At 38.0% G+C, this 15780-nt stretch overlaps 1 protein-coding gene across 1 annotated transcript in view; it reads right to left on the bottom strand.

Moving 5' to 3' along the window:
• The window catches only part of MYO3B (myosin IIIB), a gene marked incomplete at both ends in the record, with an annotated part of 400700 nt that overhangs the window by 257777 nt on the left and 127143 nt on the right, over nucleotides 1-15780 (bottom strand). Inside the window, 2 exons of the mRNA XM_083368004.1 lie at nucleotides 5941-6075; nucleotides 7214-7397. Of these exons, the coding sequence (XP_083224130.1) occupies nucleotides 5941-6075; nucleotides 7214-7397 (319 nt within the window). The remainder of the gene's footprint in view (nucleotides 1-5940; nucleotides 6076-7213; nucleotides 7398-15780) is intronic.

The raw sequence follows: 15780 nt of genomic DNA, 5'->3' as shown, positions 1-15780 counted from the left end.
AGGGGGAAAAGAGAGATTAAAACCTTTCTAAATGTACTTTTCTATATAATTAATCACCCTTATCACTCCCACAATGATATTTTTATCCACAATCTATTTCTTTTTCTGCATTCCATTCACTAGAAGCATACTAGTGGTAGAAAGTGCTTGTGCTGGACCAGTATACATTCAGCTGCTCCATTTTATATCTAGTTTAGGAATTAAGAACTGTGTTAGTGTATTCAGCATTTACAGGGTTAATACACCACCCTAGCAGCATTGTATGTAAGAACATGTAGCATTTACAGGGGTAAACATTATTTCCTCAAGAGATGCCTTATGGGAATTGTAGTCCAGCTGTTTAGTGAATACCATGCTTTCTAGTTAAGTAGGTGGAGCTTTCATAGTTTATGGCAGGACTTCCTGCCTTTGTCTTTGTACTATCTTTCTGGATGAGCCCTGGTGTGGCTGGGGATATCAAGCTCCATTTTCAACATGTTCATCATTTTTTTACCTAATGAGATGGGCCCAAATTACAACCTTGCATTCTGGATGAACCTTTGCTGTAACTGTGAATTATTGACATTGGACGCATGTGAATAAAGTGATTTGTTTATTCCCATTTCATTTGAGTTTATTCTGGTTGTTTCAAGTGGGATCAGCATTCACATCTCTACTTGAGACGGAACAGTGCTAATGAACAAGGCAGTTCATGTGCTGGAGGGAACCCAAGTGACCTGGTGTGTGGCAGCAAAGCTTATTTCTTGACATTTCATCCTGCCAGGCACCATGCTTTTCTCTGCTGAGATGGACAAAGGTCAGCATTGCTTGTGATGACTGTGTTTGTATAAAATGGAATCACTTACCAAGATTTATGGACTTTTGTATTGTTTAGAGACTAGAGCAGGTGAACTACTTTTTATTTTAAAGAAAAAGTTGTATATCATACATCCATTTCAAACCCATTCTCAAGAAAAAGCAAATATGGTCACAACCAAGCCCTTTGTATTATTGTGAAGTCTACTTTTCCCTCCGAAATGCTAACTGCACCCCCTAGGCACCAAAACAATTCTTACCTTGATTTATATCATGGCAGTTGCCTATTCTAATAGAAGGAACATTTCTCCACAGCAGGACAAAAGGACATTAGCTATATTGAGCCTTGGTGGAGCAGTGGGCTAATGCCTCCTTAAGTAACACCAGCTGCCTGCAATTAGTGCAGGTTCGCGTCCCACCAGGCTCAAGGTTGACCCAGCCTTCCATCCTTCCGAGGTAGGTAAAATGAGGACCCAGATTGTTGGGGGCAATAAGCTGACTTTATAATAATGCCGCTTGGGGGGGGGTGAAAGCCGTAATAAGCAGGCATATACACAGAATGAAGGCTATTGCTAAGCACATTGGTTTGTGCTTAAATTGTAAGCCGCCCTGAGTCTTCGGAGAAGGGCGGGATATAAATGGGATTAAATAAATAAATAAATAAATAAATAAATAAATAAATAAATAAATAAATAAATAAATAATCAGAGATTGACTTATATATACAAATTTGGGGAAAGACAAGTACAGCATAACAAATACAATAGACATCAAAGAAGGAGATGTGCCAAATGATCTACAGTATTTGTGAAAAGATGGAATTATGTCACTGGAATAGGGTTCAAGGTATAATCAAGCTGGGCCAAGGGATGATATGTGCATGATGATTTAATCAGTCAAATACTGTGACTTACATACCTGTCTCAGACATATTGACACAAATAATTGTGGCCTTTGGGTGATTATGTCATGGCCTGTATCATTATTTGATGTTATCACCATTATTGGCATCATTTTTATTGTGTCTCTTGCATTTTTAATGAGTATAATGCTATTTTGGCTCTTTTTATTTGAGATTAAAAGATAAATTATTTCCACTTATGACCTAGTTGTGTTTTTTCCCCATAGCAGTTGACAATATTTAGCTTTGACTCGCCTCAAAAAACACTAAATAGTTATTATTGGAAGGAAGACAAGCAGGAAACTCCAGAATTACAAAGTGAAACGAGCATCTCAGGAGAAGGGAGTAGCAAACCACCATGCTGTTGCCCTTCTAATTGACCAAGAATCAGACCCAGTTTGAGGGATGTTTTCTTCTGTCTTCTTATTTTGGGTTTGTTCTCATAACTGAAATAGAATTCTAGGAGTTTAGATGGGCAGCACTTAAATGCTTATCTGAACTTTCACCATCCTGGTTTCTTCCAGATGTGTTAGATACATTCTCTGCCAACCCCAATTAGAGTACGATTGGCCATGCTGGCCAAAAAGAGATGGCAATTTCAGTCCCACTTTTCTCAAGGGCACCATGTTGCAGCAGTTTGGTTTAGGTAATAAGCCTTCAGTTATGATGGATCCAGGTGTTTAAAAAGATCAGGAGCGTGGAAAATATTGCTGGTGATTTATAATCCTGGCAGAATTATGATTCCCCGGGGACAATTAAAGACATTTACATTGCAATGTTATCTATGCCCATATATTCATTTTATTAAGTTCACAATGGAAAGAAGATATAGTTTCACCAAAGAAAGTGCTGAAAGCCTCATCTACAAGGAATACAAGTGGAGAGAAAAAATACTTGCTGCCCACAGATAACACTGCACATCCTGATATACAGAATATTCAGCAAGGATAGTTATGCTAGCTTTTTACATCTGATTCTACAACAGCATTCATTCATTCACAGCTTCTGGAGCAGGGGTGTCAAACTTGCAATGTCACATGATGGGTTGCAACTATCGCGACTTTTTTTCCATTGCCAGCAATGGGGTGGGCGCGGTTTCACCATGACGCATTCAGCCCGCGGGCTGGCAGTTTGACACCCCTGTTCTGGAGGCAGGTTGTTCCACTGATTAATTGTTCTAACTGTCAGGAAATTTCTTCTTTGATTAGTTTCCATCCGTTGCTTCTTATCCTGCCCTTAGGCGCTTTGGTGAATAGCTTGACTCCCTCTTCTTTGTGGCAACCCCTGAGATATTGGAACACTGCTTTCATGTCCTTAGGGGACTGGAGACTAAAACATATAAGGAACGGCTGCTGGAATTGGCTATGTCTAGTTTAACGAAGAGAAGGACGAGGGGGGACATGATAGCAGTCTTCCAATATCTCAGGGGTTGCTACAAAGAGGAGGGAGTCAAGCTATTCTCCAAAGTGCCTGAAGGCAGGACAAGAAGCAACGGATGGAAACTAATCAAGGAGGGAAGCAACCTAGAACTAAGGAGAAAATTCCTGACAGTTAGAACAATTAACCAGTGGAACAACCTGCCTCCAGAAGCGGTGAATGCTCCAACACTGGAAGTTTTTAAGAAGAGACTGGATAGCCATTTGTCTGAAATGGTATACAGTTTTCTGCCTGAGCAGGGGGTTGGACTAGATGACCTCCAAGGTCCCTTCCAACTTTCCTATTATGATTATGATGATTAACTTGATTTCTTTTCATTTTTTTTCTTTGTCCATTCTCATGAGATTCTTCAAAATTTTAACAAGCCTCTTTTATAAAGCTAACATAGGAAAATTATCCAGATCACTGTCTTGTTTATGTATCCTTTTCAAATATTAAAACATCAGCTGAATTTATGTATTTATATATTTACGTAGAGCGGTGGTGCAGTGGTTAGAATGCAATACTGCAGGCTAACTCACTGTTCACTCCAGGAGTTCAATTCAGAATGGCTCAAGGTTGACTCAGCCTTCCATCCTTCCATGGTAAGTAAAATGAGGACCCAGATTATTGGGGGCAATATGCTGACTCTGTAAACCTCTTAGAGAGGGCTGTAAAGCACTGTGAAGCTATATATAAGTCTAAGTGCTATTGCTATCTAACATAATATCCTTCTCATGTCATTCTTATATCTGTCACTTGTAAATCTACTTTCAGTTCAGTCTCAATCTTATTAGGTTAACTTGTTCTTCTTCCATAACATCTTTTAGACACAATCTGTCAATTGAGGCAGATGTCTCTATTGACACTATTAATATTAATCTCTCACTCTGTTTTTTAAAAACATTATTCTTCAATATGTCCAATGTTAGAATATTTTGTTTCATTCTATAATTGTAAGTCATGTTTGTGTTCTTCTCCTTTAATTGTTCCCGTTAGTGTCCAGTTTTTAAAATGTCATCTTATGAGGGGGGTTTTCCCCCCAACAAATCAGAACAAAAGCATTTTCCCATAGGAAGGATTTTTTGTAATTAATTTATCTGGATCTTTAGTCCGTTTGCAACTTCCAAAAATGAAAGTTTTAATCACCTTTTTGCTGTTTATTCCAATATTGTTTAAGTTCTTAAACATGTTTCGAATAGCTAAAAAGCTGTTAACGAGCCATTTCCACAGAAGTGATTAGGCAAGTATGCAAATCTAGTGTCCTTTCAAAGACGCCCGATTTGAGCAAGGTGGCTATTTCCTCATCTCCCCAATGGAGACTGTCTTGAGGTCTCCAAGCAAGAAGCAGCTGTCTACAACATTTGTGAGTTGTCTCAAGTCCTCTCCTTGTCCAGAGAGGTTCTTTTAGAACCAGTCTATTGACTGACTCTTCATTCCACCATGCTCATTGGCTCTACTTTTGGTGGAGCCATCTTCAGTCTGCCATTTCTTCCTCTGGGAGTCCAGATTTTACTTTTCAGAATTACATTCAGCTGCAAAAAATGCAAACTATAGAGAAGAAAGATCACTTTCTTTTGCTCCATCGTGACCTCTCTGAATTGTCAGGGAAAGCCAATGATGAGACAACAGATCAAGGAGCACACCATGTTTGTTGGAGGAATGAAAAAGGCTTGGCAATACTCTGTCAGCTGTTGTACAGGGAATTGTTTCTGCAGCTGCCAGGTATCCAAACGTTCCTACAACTCAGGCCAAATTGAACATGGAAAGCAATGCAAAGCAGCCACGTGGGAGGCAGTATACCTACAACAACCTAAATTGTTAGGCATATCCCAACTGCTGATCATCTCAGTTTTCTCATATGGTCAATGAGAAAAAGCCTAGCATCTGACAAAGAAGAAACCCTAGTTACTCAGCTTTATCCTTCAAACTGTACCCTATTTTGATTTTTTTTAATCCACGAACATTCTTACAGTTTTGCCTTCATGTGAGCCATAAATAGTATTACCAAACTCTGAAGACGCATAATCTGGCTTTATTCTGAATTTTCTGCATGAATGTGTCCCCAGTGCAATGCCATTTGAGATCAATTGCTTTATGTGCTTATTGAAAGATGCAATTGTAGTACAAAAGGACCATTTCTGCAGCAAGAACTCAGCAGAGTCAGATCTTATTTAAGTGGATAGGGCCATGATAAAAAACAAAAATTGATTTAACTTATTTTACAAATTATTTGCAGTCAATATAATCACTGCCATCTTGTATAGGTAGTCCTCAACTTGCAACAATTTGTTTAGTAGCCATTTGAATTACAACAGTGCTGAAAAAAAATGACATGACGATTTTTCACACTTATTACCATTGCAGCATCCTCATGTGATCAGAATTCAAATGCCCAGCAACTGACTCATATTGATGACGGTTGCAGTCTGCCAGGGCCATGTGATCAACTTTTCTGACCTTATGACAAGCAAATTCAATAGGGAAGCCAGATTCACTTAACAAAACTCACTTAACAAATGTCTCACTTAGCAAGAGAAAAATTGGGCTCAATTGTGGTCATAAGTCAAGGACTATCTGTATTTAATGAATCTGTCCTTCATTCATGTTAAAAGGTTCAGCTGAACAGCCAGTTCTAGGAAAAATTTGGAGGTCACATTCAAGACCTTTGAGCGGTGCATAAATTGTGGTTCTTTCTTTCTAAACAAAGCCCCTGTGTGATGAAGTGAAGGACCATGACTTTCCCCACTACAACAAACATGCATTAGGCTTTTTTCAACTACACAACACTTCTTCTCATTAAGATTTGGCAATACAAATTATCTTACCTCAAGAACAAGCCAGAGCTGTCCACCCACATGTTGATCTGCCTTGTAAAATATTCCATAAAATTTAACCACATTGGGATGATTAGGAAGAAACTGTAAGATATTATATTCTGCTTCAATCTCCTCGTCCATGTCCTAAATTGAAGACACACAGAGCACACACTTAGTAAGTATCACTAGGAAGAAAGACCCCAAATTTGGTCCTGCTAGCGTTACTATCAGCTCTTCTGAAGATGACATGTGCAACTTTCCAGTGGATCTGGAGTGCAAACGACTCAAGGAAAGTTATAAAACTTCCTATGGCTTTAGGATTATATTGCAAAATATTAAAATATTGCTATTCAAGCAATAATAAAAACATGTTAGTTTGTGAACAATTTGGAGTATTGAAGTATTTGTATTGTTACAGACAAATAATAGATGGCAAGTCTTATTTAACACTGAACTTCTTTGTTCAACACAATTGTGTTTTACTTCTGTTATTTGAATTGCAATCACATTCCTCTAACTTTTATTGCCTTGAACTATGAGATGGGCAGCATATAAATTTAATAAATAAATAAAATAAACTTTTTACTTCCACTGAACCTTTTTATGTTCTTCTTAATAAAACCTCCAATTTGACTCAGTTTTACTCATATAGTGTCATTTTTAAAGCATTGTTAAAAACCAGCCTTTATTTCAAGCAAAGACCTTACTTCCAATATCTTAGAAAGCTAAATAAAATATTAAAATATTTTCAAAACTTTGACCATCAAAATAACCACATCAATTTAAACAGAATGTTATTTTTATTACATATGGAGCAAAAGTTTTTTCTGTAACACAATACATCTCAATAAGTTGGGATGGTGTTTCCTTATAGACATCTTTGAATAAAGCATGGCATTTTATTGCAATATCTGGAAAGCTGAGTATCTTAGGTGTCCTTGGATAACCTTCCTTCCCTTTGCATTTGAGAAAAATATTTGAGTTTATGAAAGAAAGAAAAAAGCAATATGATTTTGTTTTCAGAACCCAAAACATTATCAAATTCCAAAATGCAGGCTCCACAGAATATGAGATTAGATTGATGGACTACAGCCTTGTACAATTAATTTGGGTGCCTGTCCAATTTGGGAACAACTGCCTTGTTTTCTATCATCATGTGCATCACATAACTAAAGTTCTCATTCAGAAAGCTTTCATTTTGGCTAAATAGAAGCTTCACAGCCTCTTGTGAATTCACAGTATAAATAGTTTGTAACTGTTTAAAATTGTGTTCTTTACTCACATTAATAGGGTCTAGAATCTTCACTGCTGCCAGGCTGTCATCCCTCTTATTAGTAACCTTATAGACTTTACCATATGTTCCTTTTCCAATAGTCTCAATAATTTCCCAGGTATCTGTGGGGTCAGGTAAAGAATCCGGTCCAATCATATTCTGATTATACTGAAGCACGCCATAGAGTGGCTTCCTGGGAGAAATAGGATAAGAAAACAGTTGAATAGGTGTCATAATTATAGGAAATCATTTTGATTCAGTGATTCACATGGCAAAGTTTACCAAGCAGTATCTTGATGGCTATGATGGAGGCTTTCATAAAAGAATATTATGTGACTGTTTTGCCAAATCTGGGGGCAAATTGTAGTGACATACACAGGAACAGTCATACAATTTTCCTGCAGCCATTAAGATTTGGTTTTTAAGTTTTTGCTCGTGGTGGCTTAGTCAAGGTGGGCTTTCATACAATACTTCTTCAGAACATGGAGGAGATGGAGACCACATACCAAGCTAACTAAGTGAGTTTTGGAACATTTTGCCCAGTATGGCACACCTGTAATAAAAGCTCAGATTTTCCCAAGTATATTCATATAGTTCTCTACAACTGTGGATCTTTAAACTAGAGCCAGGGGTAGGCAACCTTGGCTCTTTTATGACTCGTGGACTTCAACTCCCAGAATTCCTGAGCCAGCATGGCTGGTTCAGGAATTCTGGGAGTTGAAGTCCACGAGTCATAAAAAAGCCAAGGTTGCCTACCCCTGAACTAGAGCGTACCCTGCAAACCAAAATATACTAATAGCATCCCACCAATTAGATATTATATACAGTATACAGATCAACTTCAATGTCTTCAACAGTTTGACTTCTTTTTTTTTCTTAAAACAGCTTGCCAAGATCTACAGCTTCCAGATACACAGAGGAACAGGACAGGTAATTTCTACAGAAGGTTTCTGTCTTTCCCCTGAAAAATGATTCTGAAAAACAGACAAACTCTTTCTTTATACTCTAAAAACTTCCAGCTGCCCAGAGAAGTTGACCTAAATCAACCATGATGTTCTTTAAAAGTTGAAAAGAGTGCCAGAGCCCATTTTATCTTCAGTTACAGAGAAATTTAATCCCTTTCTTAAGAAAGATGAGGCTATAGATATCATTTGTTACTGCACAGATGCACTTCTCTTTGCTCCAACTATGCTGTGCAGAAAGAGAGCTAGTCAATCTCACATTCTTAATATTCCTAAGAATTAACCTGACGGTAGAGGAACATCTGTCAAATGAACAACACATCAATAAAACAAAAAGGGTATGGCAAATTTTTACATTATCACTCTGATGAAGGGTGTATCTGACAATATTCAGTCCCAATTTTTTTAAAATAAATGTATTTGCTAGACAGTATCCTACCAAACTCATATATCTATCCCAGATAAAGCAAAGAGAAAACAGAGATGCATTTGAAAAGAATCACAAGGACTGCTCCCTAGAGTAACCCTCATCCATTTTAGAATCTTCTTATGTCAAAGACATACTATGAATGTTTATAACTTTGCCATTAGTAATAATAAGGGCTAATAAGAACAAGACTCAGAATAAAAGTTGAAAACCACTCAGAGCAACTCAGCAGTGTAAAAATTGAATAAATAATAAATAAAGGTAAAGGTAAAGGTAAAGGTTCCCCCGCACATGCGTGCTAGTCGTTTCCAACTCTAGGGGCCGGTGCTCATCTCCATTTCAAAGCCGAAGAGCCAGCGCTTGTCCGAGGACGTCTCCGTGGTCATGTGGCCGGCATGACTAGACGCCAAAGGCGCACGGAACGCTGTTACCTTCCCACCGTAGTGGTCCCTATTTTTCTACTTGCATTTTACGTGCTTTCGAACTGCTAGGTTGGCAGAAGCTGGGATGAGTAACAGGCGCTCACTCTGTCTGTGAGGCACTGATGATGTTACCTAGTTTGGGTAATGAAACGTCTGCAAGAAATTAACCAAGCTCGGAAAGCATCCAGGATCCCTCACATCAGTATCTGTCTACTCTAGGCCCTTTGGATAAAAATGCCACATTCAGTCTAAACATCTGGCTGACTGTTCAGTGAACCAAAATAATAAATGTAATAGGCATAAGATTTTCAAAGGGTGGGGATCAGGAATGTCAATGGGGAATTATTCCTCTAAGACCCACGTAGGAAGACAGACCCATCCAAGGTCTGGTTCAGAATTTGAAATAATCAAGTTGCTCAATATTTCTCATTCAAGGTTGTAAAACCAATCAATTAGCGATTCAAACAGTTTTTTCAGTATTTTGAGTTTCCCTAAGCACTGCCATTTTATTGGTCAACAGATAAAAGAAAATAACGAGAACATTTACATCAACGTAAGAAGCACTGAGGAGAAAACAGGAGGCCTTAATGAACATTGTGCCCCTGAGCCTCTCAGTGTCTTAAATAGACTGGCAGCAGTGGTTGCTTCATTTAAATGTATTTTCCTCCAGGGATTTCAAAATGATGTCCATGGCTCTCTTCTGCTCCCATTTGATCTTCATGATAATCCTGAAAATTCACTCAAGCAGAAAGATAGTAAGTGGAAATGAGCCATAAAAATTGGCAACATACATGGGCCAAACCTAGGTCTTCTCAATCTTAAAAACAGATCATCTGGATACCAAGGATGGATGAGTTCAAACTATGGGCTCATTTCTAGTTACAAATTTGTACTGGTGGCACCCAGTTGTAATTTTTGACACTCTTTCTAACATATTCTCTTCTTCTCAATATCATTTTATTTCTCTGGCATCACAGCTTCATTTTCTTTCAATGTGTTTGACACAACTGACAGGGATGAGGAATGAGATTACGCTGAGAAGCATCCCAGATGCCACTAACAACTGTCAATGACACAGCTGAGTTTTCACAGCCAAACAAGTTAAAGAGCCGTGTACCAATGAGACTGAAGACGAGAAGCAGAAGATAAAAGCAAAGGAGAAGAACATCAAAGGTAAGAATGTAGCAGAGGTGAGAAGAGTAAAAGGGCACTGAAGAGTACAAAATAAACAATGTTCACGTGTAGTGATCTTTTAACTAATTGGTTTAATTAATAAATAAATATACCAGTTTTGATAATAACCAACAATAATATATCATAGGATAACTGCTTTGGCTCTTTTTATTAGAGGAGAAACCAATAGTTCCTTAAGCTGGGACAACCTATCAAAAATCACTTCCAGCAACACGGTTACTGGTGGGACAATATTGGGAGAAGGATAGTTTGCCCACTATAGAAGAATGGGTGCTTAAAGTATCCAATCTTGCAGAAATGTCTAAGATTTCTGCTTATTTGAAGGATCATTCGCAAGAAAGATATATTTCAGTTTGGAGGAGATGGATAGATTATATTCAGAACAAATATGGGACTAAAAAGTTCCATTCAGCTTATGAGCAGATTTTAGTGGGATATTGTTATTGGTACTTTGTATGTAGTTATGTTAAAGGGGAGTTAAAGCACATTATGAATTTGGTTAATTGTATATTATGCATAATTTTATTTAGAATATGATTATTATAACTATAATCCTGTATTTAGCTCGGGGAAGTGGGCGGGTTTGGGGTGGGGGGGATTTGGGGATATATTGTAAAATTTTGTTTTTGTAAAACTCTTTAATAAAAAAAAAATCACTTCCAGGTTCACAGTGCCAGAGAGAAAACGGATAAATCAAACCATCAGGGCAGTATTACATTATTTCAGGAGCAGTGAGTTTACAAAGGATGATCTCCAACGCTCATGTCTCCTGCACTGTCCATTTTCCTTGTTTGTGTGACACAGAAGAGGATAAATGTGTTACACTAAGCAAGGGTCATAGAACTATACTACTATACTACCATACTATACTACTCCTTCAGATCAGCCATGATCTTTCAGCACTATTTTTAAAATGGTAGATATTTTTTTAATTATCAGCCTTCCAGCAGAGAGGCATTAACAAGTCATCAGTAACGTAAGCCTTCTGGACAGAGACTGCCACAGTCCTGACATTAGTCTGGAGCTTAGTTCAAGATTGAAGTTTTATTGGGGAATCATGGTGTGAAATACTAAATTATTTATTTATTTATTTATTTTAGAATCTAAAATTGCCAGAGCAGATAGTCTCAGCATTTTCAAATGATACTCTGGTGTGGTGAAGCAGAAATTATTTTTAAAATGTTCCATATGTGATGCTGGGAACATATGCGGTCCAAATTGGCTCTGGTTTGTCTTCTTTCACCGAGACACAGAAATGACCAGATGCAATAGTTAATTGCAGGCATACCTTAGAATGGAATAAAATAACTAAACAATAATGTTTGAGTAACAGGTAGTATATATGTGTGCATTTCTGTGTGCTTACAGGCATGTTATGCATTTAGATACAAACTACATAACTAAACACCTTTCAATGTCTATGAATAGAGGAATATCTAATCATCCAATCCCTTCCCCCACAGAGAGAAGGAGGGCTAAAAGATTTAATTCAGTGTTTGGAGTAGATTGTCTTATAAAAATGATTAGGATCTTGACTACTGTAGATGAGAAATAATAAATATCAAATATATTTTCTTTTGAAATGATACCAGTTACCAGACATTCTCTCTAAAACAGAAGTCCTCAACCTTTTTGGCACTAGGGACTGGTTTCGTGGAAGACAATTTTTCTATGGGGGGGAGGGGGCGGAGCACACAACCTAGATCCTGCACATGTGCAGTTTCCTTTGCTTAGGGGTAGCTGACTGGGGAATTCTGGGAGTTGAAGTTCATGAATCATAAAAGAGGCAAGGTTGCCTACCCCTGCCCTTGCCCAACACTCGCCTCCAACTGTGGGACTAACAGGTTGGAGATTGTGGTTTCTAACAGGTTGGAGACTAGAGGTTGGGGACTCCTGTTCTAAAATATGTAACTACATGCTTTACTTTGCAAAAAGAAATATGCCACATAAGCAAGTGAAGGCACATGTGTGGGCTCTAGGTAGCACACAAAACCACGCCCTCGCCCAATCCATGGGAAAATTGTTTCAAAAAGGATGGGGACCGCTGGCTTAGGTGGTCTAGGTGGAAGGGAAATGGAAACCATGATAAGGTTTTGAAATGTAAGCACCATTGATGAGTTGAAGTGCTGCCATTTTTGACATGTCAGAAAACTATACCAGCATGACATTTGTTGCCCTGTTGCCAAGTGCTATCCTGCCAATATTGCCTCTGTTTCAAGTCACTGATTTAGGAATAAAGTATTCCACTGATTCCAAAATATTGTTTCCCCTCCAGACCAAGCTGAAACTCCTGAATAGATGATATAATTTAACTGGGAGTTTCTGAAAGTAAATCTTCCACATAGGAAGAAGTTGAAGGTGTCTTGAACATGACATTTCAAATAAGGCTTGTCTGGAGGCTGGGCTATATTTGGCTCACTTTAAATCATTTCTTTTTGGAGGATTTCCTTCTACAAATCTCAGAACCAAAATGACAGGAACTGGAGGAGGTAAAAGAAAATCCAAAGGGGAATTGAAATGTTCTCATATTCTCTTGGATGGTCCATTCCCAAATATGTAAGCTTTGCACATTCCTAACACCAAAAAGTGGAGGCACAGAGCGTGACATATTTTATACCTGTTGAAATTGCACAGTGTCAAGATAAGAGGGAAAAACTACTTCTACCTGCCGGCATCAAGCTCCCTGCGCCCTGTGCGTTCCCACAGAGAGGGCCTCCTCAGGGTGCCACCGATCAGAGAATGTCGATTGGTGGCCCCCAGGGGGAGATCCTTCTCTGTGGGCGCCCCGGAGCTGTGGAATCAGCTACCGGTAGAGCTCCGGATGGCGCCCGATCTTCGCTCCTTTCGTCGCGATCTCAAGACGTTTTTGTTTGTACAAGCTGGCCTAGCCTGATGGGGATCGGTGGGGTTGTTTTATCTTTGGTCTCTTAATTTTATCTTGGGGTTTTTAGAATTGTACTCCTATTGTTTTAACTAGGGCTACCGTTTAATCTCTTTTTAATGTTTGTATTTGGTATTTTATTCTGCCCTGTGAACCGCCCTGAGTCCTCAGGGAGAAGGGCGGTATATAAATGTTATTAAATTAAATTAATTAAATTAAAGCTATGCCTTTCATGGGCTTGGAAGGAAATATATGCTTGGCCCTCAGTCAACAACAAAACAAAAAGATATTCCTTGAGGATCTATTGAATTTTCAAAAAAAAAAGAAAAGAAAGGAAGGTTGTGGTGAGGCTGGAAAGAAGGAATCAACAAATTTGATGTTTCTGAAATTCAGACTTGACAGAAAACACAGACTTTCACTAAAATGTGATTTTTCCCCCCTTCAATCAATTGATTTTTATTTAGTCATTGACAAACAGCTAAAACTAGAAAATCACAATTATTTAGAATTAAAAAAGGAATAAGAAAAGCTATTGTTCTAAAATACCTAAGAACGATTAGAAGAAATACTATGGCTTACTGTACAAACTATAGAACAGTACTTAGTTATAGTCAGAGAAGTAAAAGCAGATTGATCTGACAATAACAACTTAAGATAAACAAGTTTGAATGACCAGGATGTTTAATAAGGAACAGAGAGAATAATTCCTGGTGAACATCTGGGTAGAGGGGACAATACAAGCCGATGTGTTTCCATTGCTTCAATTATTCTTCCACCACATCTGGACACAGTCTCTGTTCAAAGGGGATTTTTTGGTATCTCCCTTCAATAACAGTTGTTTGAAGGGCATTGAATCTGGCCTTGGATGAGCCACTTCAAAAATGAAAATCCAGGCAGAAGTTTCTGTTTTAAATGGGCAAGCTTCACCTTGGAACACCACTTTCAGAATGCAACAGGGTATTTGAAAAATTGATCTCGAGAACTTAAACTGTACTCTTTCAAGAGAAAGGAGTGACCTGTAGGGGGTCCAAATGAACTCCCAAAAGGAGTTGGGCTCAGATCTTAGCTGAAAGGACTTTAATCACTGCATGTATATGCTGAATTCCTTTGGGAAAGTAGAAAGATTGTAAAATCAGCAGTTTTTGTGTGTTTAGGGTAACATAATTGGGATGAGACTTTTGGTTGCCTGTAGCATGGAAAACAATCCCCAAGTATATAAAGGCTTGACTTGTTCTTTGGGTGATTATTTAGGTACCAAAAATGTGCCTCAGAGCACTTAGCAAAAAGCATTCATTTGTGGCCATTCTTCTCAACAATGCTCAGCAAACGTATAAAGTGCCCATTTCAGGCCAATCTAGAGATCTGAGAAAATAGTATGACATCATCTACGTACAGAAGAACAGTGTCTACTTCACAATTTTGGCAGATGAAAAAAATGGACTTCAGTTTGTCTACAAGAGAGTTGATATAGAGATTAAAAAGAAGGGCAACTAGAAAAATGCCATTTCTGTCTCCCTTCTTGACAGGACTTTCCTTGGTACAGTGTCCATGTGCGTTACATCACACCTTCATCTGAGAGTTTTCATATTCCATGAATATAAGGACAAGTAACCTTTTATTAACTAAGAAACAGTTCAATTTCTCCTATAGTTTAGATCTAGAGATGAAATCAAATCCACATCTAAGATCAATAAACACTTCGTAGAATGATGAACGATCTCCAGAGGAGTACTGTATTTCTTACCTAAATTAACTAGAAAATTAAACCATGGTCAATATTTAGGGAGATTCTTGATCATCCTGGTTATGGTTGAACTTTCAGCAGTTCTAAGAAGGTTCCACACCCATTTGCACTATTCAGGTGACCTTGAGGGCACAGGTAAACCTCCAAGTGGCCTCAACAACTTTCAGAAAGAGTGCTAATGACCAGATGACTGCAAGGAATATAAATCCTTCCGTTCTCCACCTTTCAGTCAGAAATGAAGAAGCTTCTTAGATGAGAAGTGAAACATCTTCAGGGAAAAATGAAGTCCAGTTGCCTTTTGAAAAAGCACCTTTGAAGCAGTGTGGTCAATAATTAAGAAGCTCCTTCCTTCTTTCTTTCCTTCCTTCCTTCCTTCCTTCCTTCCTTCCTTCCTTCCTTCCTTCCTTCCTTCCTTCCTTCCTTCCTTCTCAAACTGGAACCCAAATTATCAAAGTTGTAAATTCTTTCCCCTTTCTAACAACCTTGAAATGTTAGCAAAAAGGAAAAGCACAGCAATATATAAATCATTGCATATATTCTATTTTCTTGTACTTTGAAACTTCTCCCGTTGAACTAAAAATGAACAAAAACACACCCTTCTTTATTCCATATATTTCAGTAGACCAGACACACACAAAAAGCTTCTGGGTTTACTGTGTGAAAACAATCTGGCTGCATTATATTCAAATGACTTAAAATGAAACATCTGCCTATTCTTTCATTCATTTAGGATTTTAAATTTTGTTGCAATTATGTTCAAACAGAATCATTAGATAAAACAACCCAGAGCTACGTGAACAGATTGTCTAAGCAGTCTAATAATCCCAGATTGTCAGAACATGTGTGAGGTGCCATATGCACAAATTCAAAATACTCAAAAAGAATCTGAACAAATTATAAATATTTCAGGCATTCATCTATGTCCTTTTTGATAAAAAATACCTTC

This window comes from Vipera ursinii (genome assembly GCF_947247035.1).
Source record: "Vipera ursinii genome assembly, chromosome: 1".
NCBI lineage: Eukaryota > Metazoa > Chordata > Lepidosauria > Squamata > Viperidae > Vipera > Vipera ursinii.
Note: the sequence above shows the minus strand (reverse complement) of the source record. Positions and strands in the feature narration are given on the sequence as shown.